Consider the following 9112-nt stretch of genomic DNA (forward strand, 5'->3'; position numbering starts at 1 on the left):
TAGGAAGTGCAGGATTCTTATTCCTTGTAGGGCTCTAGGCCCAAAATATGTATAAATAGACCATTCAATTCTAACAATACAATACCTATATTCTCTATATATTTTTTCTACATTTTCTCTATATTCTCACTATTAGGGTTGGCATGCCTTTGACTACCCGAAAATCATAAAACCGTCTGGGCAGGCCTGCAAAACAGGACCCTTGGAACCTTTTTTGGGCTACAATTTTCCAAACAGAGTTGAACGACAACTAGATTGGGCTCATCAATCAGCATCTCGTCATCTTTTCTCCTTTCCCTCACTTCTGGTATTGGGTCAATAAAGAGTCCATAAGTTTTGCCTTGATTACCTAAACCCAAGCCCAATGAGGCCTCCCCATTAGCCTCCTGAATATTCTGATCACTGATCAGCATCAGCAACATAATCTGCACCCACGGACCCCGTACTCTGACCGTTGGTTTTTCTGCCATTAATCCCGAGAGAGTGAGAGCTTATTTTAAGTAAGTGTTTATGCCCACTTTCCTTCTCTATTACGTCGAGCTCGCCGCCCAATTTCCACCTTTTGTGGATCATGTATCGCGATTCGAGCTTATGTGCATCCTCTTGCGTATATGTATATGTATATGGATGTTTGTTTATAACTGAATTTTACGTGTTTGATCGATGCTGAAGAATTTGGGGAGTTCGATTGTCATCATTTTAATTTTCTCCTAGTGTGTGAATTCTTCCATTCAGCAGCTATTCTCTATGTGCCAGTATCTGAATTTTGTTTTTGTTTTTCTGTGAAATTTTTTGCTCTGCCATTGTTTGATGTAATGCCCGTATTCTTTTTTCTGTTCTCGTAGTGTACTCCCTGGTTTCTGTGAGTGCTGTTCTAAGATTGGGATACTAATGTTATAACTTCACATCCATGATCCATCAACCTTTAGTCGGTTCTAGACGCAACTTTTTCTTTATGATGTGAAACCAACTCAAAGTTCTTGGAAACTTACATTCTTGTTTAAAGTGGGCTGAGTTTCCAAATGGGTGTGTTTGTTAATTTTTAGCTTTTATAAGAGACATGTGATGAGGGTGAGATATAGAAGTAATTTCCAGAGCCCAGAGGACTGGATGAAGCTCAGTTGGTGACAAGAAATTATTCGGGATACTGTATAGAGTCAAAACTGTTTATTGTTAAATGGGAGCTAGAGAATATGTTTAGATTTAATATTGTGCTGTTTTGGTTATAAATTGGTGTTATATGTGGTTTGATCATGGCGATGATGCAAAGGAGAGTTTTTATTTTGAAACTGAGCAGTGGAAAACTAGATTTGAACTGAGAAAATCCTCCAGGAATCAATACAGTAGTGGTTTGCCTAGCTACCACATTTTCTACTAGTAAGATTTTTTCAATCAGCTTATTCTAGGTGACCTTGTAATAATGCTACAAAACAAGTCTACTTCAAATGGTTAGGGAGTTTTTTTTTTTTTTTTTTTTTTTTTTTTTGGGTAATTTCATAAAGTTTCCAACTTTTCTCCCCATTAAAGTTTGCAAAATTCTGCAAGTTTTTGAAACTAGAGTACCCTTTCTTAACCTTACTAGTAAACATGGAATGTTATTATGCTTTAATGGAAAATTTATGGTACACTGATATTTCTTGGGGAGTTATGATTTTTTCCGTTGCAGTATCCTTTTTTTAATTTAAAACTTACCAGATTATGACAGTATGTGACTGTTGCATGTTGGCAATTTGGAATTATGAAATGGTTTCACTGTATCTGGGTTAATTAACAGGGAATAATCATTGGATACTTTTCTCATTCCATTTTGTTTCTTAAGCAGCAATACAATCAATAAAGTTATTTGATTCTGATGCTAATATTCCAACCCGTTGAATTTTATAGATTTGGAGTAGCCGTGCTTCTTGTTTGGCCCCCTCACCTTGGAGTTTGATGTGGATATTTCTGGAGTTGTGTCTACATTCTTCTTTTTGCCATATTTCACCCTTCCCCTGTGAAATTGGTTTCCTTCAACTTTCTGTCTGCTAAAAGAAGTGCCTTGACAAAAAAAACTTGTAAACCTTTGTGTACATGAGTTATTCAATGGCATCTTTATTGCTTCCCGTGCCTAAGGTGACCCTATGCACCAGCCAACATTCTAATTGCTGCATTTTGAGAAATCATGTCCAGCAACCTCGATCAAGTCATGCGCTCCATCCAATTAAACCTCAACCCAGTGATGGGATTAATTTTAAGAAGTTTATGTTCTTCAGTCCTTTAGTCTACCATCACAAGCCCAAACCAGTCGCTGCACTGGATTCAGATATACCTGGTTCCATTGATCAGGTATTGTATTACTCTTTTGCATACCATCTGTCACCCCCTTTGTCCCATTTTACCTTTTGTATTTTGTTTCCCAAGAGTCAACCAAACTTAAGTTTTAACTAAACTTTTGCTACTTTTTTCGAAGTTTTGAGATTTTGATTTTTTTCAGACTATAATACATAAAGAATGATTTTTTACCACCAAATCAATGGTTGAACAAATAAAATGGGACACAGATTATTAATCTATGACTTTACTGTCATACTGTTTGTATCTTTTCTTGCACTTTCTGATTCAGTCAAGTATGGTATAAATAATGGGTTAACCAAACTATTTATGATAAATCCATGGATCACAGGACTTGAAAAGTAGTGACAACTTTAAGCAATGGGATTCATTGACTGCAAAGTTTGCAGGAGCTGCCAATGTACCATTTCTACTGTTGCAACTGCCCCAAATCATACTCAATGCTCGTAATCTTCTTGCAGGGAATAAGTCTGCTTTGTTTGCTGTTCCATGGCTGGTAATACTTTCTCCTTTTATTAGCATATCCTTTCTCTTAAAACAAAATTTTAGGTTTGTAAAAGGCTAACAATGATAGTACTACAGGGGATGTTTACTGGACTACTAGGGAATTTGTCTTTGCTATCATACTTCATAAAGAAGAGGGAAAAGGAGGTGGCAGGGGTGCAGACATTAGGAGTTATATCAACATATGTTGTAATCTTACAGCTTGCTATGGCTGGAGCTATGCCTTTTCCTCAATTTGTAGTGACATCTTTTGTTGTTGCTTGTGGTCTTGTTATAAATTTCATGAATTACTTTTACTTGCTCAATCCTGGACTTTGGCGCTATTGGGAAGACTTTATAACCATTGCAGGCCTCTCTGCACTTCCACAAGTAATTCTTTCTGTCTCTCAAGTATTTTACTTATGTAACATACTAGATTTTATGTAATTTGTCTCCCCTTTATTTTGGGTCTCTATACAGGTCATGTGGTCAACCTTCCTCCCATATGTTCCAAACACAATCTTGCCGGGTGCAATATCTTTTGTAATGGCAGTGACAGCTGTGCTTATGGTAATGATTAATGGCTCTATCCTAATAGATTTAGAATGTACCTCAATATGTCTTATTTTGCTTGAAGTATTAGATGGATGTTCAAAATAGGAAACAATTCACCCCTAAATGGGTGAAGAGAGGCATGCATTCAAGCATTAAGTAAAACACTTTTGAACTTAAGAGACTCAGAGTACTATTTGTGAATCTAATTTGACCCCATCAGGAGAACACCTTGGGTGGGAGGAGAGAGTGAGATATTAGTCTTACTTGTGACATAAGAAACAGTCATGGTAGTGTCTTCTCTTTGTGATTTGTGGTCCATTTCTCATTTGATATACCAGTTTGATTTGATTTCTTTCCTTTGCTTTTTCTAGTCTTCACACAAGATTTGGCTATAACATTTTCTATATGTGAAGTCAATTTCAATCAATGCTTCATATTTTTTTTTCCATTAACCAAATATGCCACGCATAAGCATTGTTTTTGCTACGTTTGAAATTAAAGAGCATCTTTACCAGATTTAGCATATAATGTGAGTGAAAATTTAACCTGGCACTTATCTGAATTTTTTAATCCTGTATACAGTCTCGCATGGGTAAACTGTCAGAGCAAGGTGTCAAATTCATTGCATCACTATCTGGGTGGACTGCCACTCTTCTTTTTATGTGGATGCCGGTTGCACAAATGGTGCGTTTTGTCTAGTCCTCAATTATTAAAAAGTTAAAAATAAAATAACATCTCTGAGGTTTCTCACCTTTATTTATTGCTTCCTGTGCAGTGGACAAATATTCTTAATCCTGATAACATCAAGGGTTTATCTGCTGTCTCAATGTTGCTGGCCATGATTGGGAATGGACTAATGATTCCTCGAGCACTCCTTACTCGGGACCTCATGTGGTACAAACATAATCTGATAATCATTATTTTTAGTTTGGTTTTCTAATGTAGATCTCTGTCTAATAGGAATGTTATACATCATTAAAATATCAACAATGGGTACTATGGTAGTAATGAATTGATGATGTTCATAGTCATTATCTGATCTCCCCAGAACCTGTTTGTCTATGATAACTTGTAAATTGAATGCTCCTAACCTTCCAATATATTATATAATGTATGTGGCTAAAATGCTAAATCTTTCTGTTTGTGGGTTGAGTTCTAATATGTAATGTATAAACTCAAGGACTGAAGAATGCCAACAAACTGGGATATTTTTAAAAACAAAGCATTTATTCAGCTAGCATTTCTTATTTACATGAATTGAATTATTCTATTGATTCTGCTGTTTTCCGAGAAGGGTAAAGGGCCATAACTGATTAGCTGCATAGCTTGTTAGGGAAAGCATGGAGTTTTACTTCACTGTCTAAACATTAAGGTGGGTAAGGGATCTTAATTTGGGCAGGACAATTGTTTGTGTAATATTATGAGAGAGCTCAACTGTTGCACACATTTTTTTTTTCTCATCACTGCACAGCATTTTATTCCTTAAATAACTAGTGATGTAGGGATGTAAAAGGGAGTACGTTATCTTATATTATTTTCTATGACAAGGTATCACATACCTTTTAAAGTTGGGGTTTCCCTAATCCAGTTATTGTATTAGTGAGTTTTTATTTTTATTTAGCAAAGTAATGTCCTTTGCTCAACAGAAGAACTTATGTTACTTACATCATGTCAATAATGGAACAACATTACATCTTATTTCCCTTAATGGCTTAATGATCTCTTAAATTTGCAACTCTAGCCTAATCCAGTTATTGTATTAGTGTGCATAATTGTTGGTGACGATGAGTATAGCCTAAAGCTATAGGATCTACTTTGTCAAGTGTTTTAACCATTCCTGAAATGTCACCGAGTGAAAGTACAATTTATCATAGCAAGCATGAACATACAACATCCTCCCATCTTTAAAATAGTTTTAGTGAAAAGAATTATCGATAATTCTTTTTTTACAAGAAAAAAGTAAAATATGTTTCTGGATTGGAAGTCTATTTTGGCTTACATTTTAGTTGGAAAATGTTGGTATTCGTTCTTGTTGCGCTTATGTTCATCTCTTCATTGTCTGTTTTGTATATCAAGCTACACCTTTGTCTGCTTGTGACTTGTTCAACTTATCTGAGACATTCCAATTTACAAGTAGTCAGAGATACAAACTTTTCGACAAAAAAGTTTCTGCCATGTACTCTGTTTTTCTTTTTAATTTTTGCTTTTGTATTTTCTTTGTTCTTTTGTGTGTGTGTGTGTGTGTTGGATGATTGTCTGAAGAGGATAATTTTGGTCCTCTTTTCCTTTTTCATGTTGGTTTTGCTTTTTTTGCTTTTTTGCTTTTTTGCCATTCATGCTAATGATTGTCTGAATTTGGTAATTGCAATGACCTTCATGATACTATGAAACTCGGTAAGAACTATCGATTAATGACATTTGTCTTCATTAACCATAAACTGGAACTAATTTGGTTAATTACTGGTAAGTGGTGTATTAGTGTATACAAGGACATATGAACATGCTTTTGTTTCTGTTTTTTCTTATTGGCATCAAAATATCCTGTCTCACATTTAAAATTCTCCGTAAATGACAGGTTCACAGGTTCTAGTTGGGCTTGCATTTTTTATGGATGGGGAAATCTTGTTTGCTTGTATAGGTACTATATGCATACGTATTAAAGTTTTTGAAATTATTGAAAGGATCTATTCCATAATTTGACTAAAGCAGGCTTTGTTGTGTATTCAGTTTTAAAGTCATTAGCAAGGAATTTTTCTTGGCTGCTACAGTTGGGTTTGTAGCATGGATAGGTACGTCTTCTTAGCATTGCTTTCTGATCTTTGTTTACTGTTTCTAAGTTAATGCACCACACTGTTAATGAATATAACTATAATGTTCATGACATCTAATAATTTGAACTTTCACAATCCGTATTACATGCAAATATTGAAGTTTTTGTTTGTCTTTATGAACAAGTGCACATTATTATGTTTCCTGAAGTGCATGGCATCACAGTTGTCTTGTGTATTATTCTGCTATTTGTTGCCCCTCCCCCTGCCCGCATGGGCTTAGCTCACTGGTTCAGTAGGCAGTATTTGGGACAAGAGACCAAGGTTTGAAACTTGGTAGCGGCATTGTGGAGATTATGCCCAAAGTGAGTAGATCTCTTGTGCGCACCGGCATTTGACCCTGTCTGCCGAGCTACTGAGTTACTATGATTTACATCTTCCCAAATACTCTGTTAGGTTGGGGTGTGGGGCCTTAGGGTTGGGGATTCAACCTTTTGGGGCGAAAAAGTCTCATCTAACGGTTGGTTGGGATAACAAATGACATGGCATCCCAGGCAGGGATATTATACATTATATAATCATATCTCCTTTAGACCTTTACTAAGAACTTGTTTGGGTGATTGAGAAGCAGCCTGACCTTTTCCTTTTCTGTTTTGCTTCTTTCATTCATTCATTGAAAAACCACAGTTATGGCTTTCTGGAAAGATACGCAAGTATATGGTTACAGGTCACCTTTGACATCCTTGAAGAAATTGGTTTCTGGTTCAAAATAACTGGTGCTCCAAGAACAGAATGCCAGTATGATATTGCTTCAGTTTTGGCAGTTTATTCTCGAGGAAACAGTCAGCTTTGCGAGAACCTATTTTAGCATTAGCCAAAAGTTTCATTTCGCTTTGCTATGTACAGTACACATTATCCTAATAATGCAATCTTACATGATTTTGCAAGAGCTACTCTCTTCTCTACTTCTCTTATGAGTTAATACCACAAATGGTCCTCTTGATTATTGGGTTAGTACTTCTTTTAGTCCTCGACTTTCAATTCGACCAAAAGATGCATCTTGACTTTCATTTTTTACCATAAATAGTTCTTTGTTAAAATTTTTATTAAATAGGTATTAAATCTCGGGGTATTATTGCCAAATTGATTAATATGATTATGATTACTTCTTTTAGAGAATATATGAAACATAATTAACTTTAAACATTAATAAACATTAAGTTAATAAATATAAAATTAAAATGGACATGACAAATCACATAAATGAACAAATTAATTAAATAAAAACTCATGATTATGTTTGTAATTAGTACCTGATTAATTATAATAATTTAACGGTGACGGCCTTCAGTTATGTCCCGAACGAAAACGAAATGTTTTATTGATTAATAAAGAGTGAAAATTGTTAATTGGCCAAGTAAGAATAGCCATGAAAATGATGAAAGCAAGGTTTTCGAATTTTTTTTTTCCATTTTAATCTGTTGGTTAAATTAAAAACAGATAGCTCTAATATTAAATCTTTATTTTATGCGCATAATTATGAGAATAAGGTGTATTGTCTTTTTGTTTAGGAGTATTTATATTCATTATTAATTGTTTCAATTATGCTTGTTGATGAATAATTCTAAACATTTTTATTTTATGACCATTATGTGTGTGTGTATATATATATATATTTGATCGAATTGTTAGTCAAGAATTAAAAGGAGTACTAGCCCAATAGTCAAATGACCAGTTGTGGTATTAATGTATACTGTTGCTGTGGCAATAGTGTTTAGGTTTAAATTTTAACAAATAGTTGAATAACTAGTTGTTGTCCCTAAGCTTATCATTGTCTAATTTTGATGTGACCAACCTATAAGCCTTTTAGGCAAGCATTCCAAGTAGCATTTTCAAAATAAGCTATTGATTTTTAATATTTTTTATCCTTATTAATTTACAAAAATGACACACTCTATCTTGTTTTGTCTCTCAATTCTTTACTGTACTTGTTTATCAGGGTGGGATCCACCAAGAACCCTATTTAAATATTATGGATAAGATTAAAATAAATAGATAATATGAAACAATATATTTAAAAAAAAAAAAAAAAAAAAAAAAAAAAAGCTTTCCTCAAAGTGGAGGAAAATGTTGGAGGAAAATGTTGCTTTATATTGGTTTGTTCATGGAATTCGATCAATTTTATTTGTAAAAAAAATCATAAAAGTTGAGGAAAATAAAATTTGTACACAAGGTGGTATTTTAAGTGAAACTAATACATTTTCAAAAAAAAAAAATACATTTCTCTGTTTTTAAATTTTTATTTGAATGTGGGTGGACCTGGACCGTTAAACCGACGGAGAAAGACAATGTGAATTAAAAAAAAAAATACATTTCTCTGTTTTTAAAATTTTCAGAAATTTAACTTGCTCTTACCTTTTTTTTATCTCCCGTGTCAAGAATTTTTTTATTTTATTTTTAATGTTTAGCACAGCATTCTTCAATAATGAGTTAATGACTAGAAATCAATCTTTCAACCTCAATGATTAATCATCATAACACGTGCATTCAATTCCCTTTCGGTCACCACTAATCGAATTATTAGCACTAATTAAATAAAAAAATTCCATAGAAAAGTCAATGCACCTTTTTTGGTGTAAATAAAAATTTGTTCTCATAATAAGTTTTGTGTGAAATCGCCTAAAGTGAAACATATAATACTTTTTAGTTAAAATATAATATTATTTATGTGTTCATAAAAAGTATTAGATATTTAACGATGATACGATTTCACACCATACTTATTCTCGTATTTTTATGAATAACACATAAGACATTATCTTATTAAACTTAAAGAGATTTGTTCCATACATTTTATTTATAAAAGCATCACTGGTCATTTTTATTTATATTTTGGTTACTATATAATATTTTGTTAAGGTTTCTAGCTTTTTAATTAGGAGACATGTGTAATAACTCTTACCACATTTAACCAA

The 9112-nt window shown here is 33.6% G+C and overlaps 1 protein-coding gene across 2 annotated transcripts; it reads left to right on the forward strand.

The window, feature by feature from the left end:
• The first annotated feature begins 372 nt into the window (after positions 1-372).
• Positions 373-7090, forward strand: LOC116022585 (maltose excess protein 1-like, chloroplastic). 2 transcript variants are annotated; one of them, XM_031263341.1, is made up of 10 exons: positions 373-500; positions 1885-2325; positions 2663-2827; positions 2914-3204; positions 3295-3384; positions 3952-4053; positions 4145-4263; positions 5945-6007; positions 6097-6158; positions 6825-7090. In XM_031263341.1, exons 2-10 carry the CDS (start codon positions 2071-2073, stop codon positions 6908-6910), a joined length of 1233 nt encoding a protein of 410 aa, XP_031119201.1. In that variant the 5' UTR covers positions 373-500; positions 1885-2070; the 3' UTR covers positions 6911-7090. The 2 variants fall into 2 exon arrangements, with proteins under 2 accessions (XP_031119201.1, XP_031119202.1); XM_031263342.1 differs by lacking the exon at positions 373-500 and adding an exon at positions 558-713.
• Positions 7091-9112: the final 2022 nt, after the last annotated feature.

Source organism: Ipomoea triloba, chromosome 6, assembly GCF_003576645.1.
Source record: "Ipomoea triloba cultivar NCNSP0323 chromosome 6, ASM357664v1".
Taxonomy (NCBI): Eukaryota; Viridiplantae; Streptophyta; class Magnoliopsida; order Solanales; family Convolvulaceae; genus Ipomoea; species Ipomoea triloba.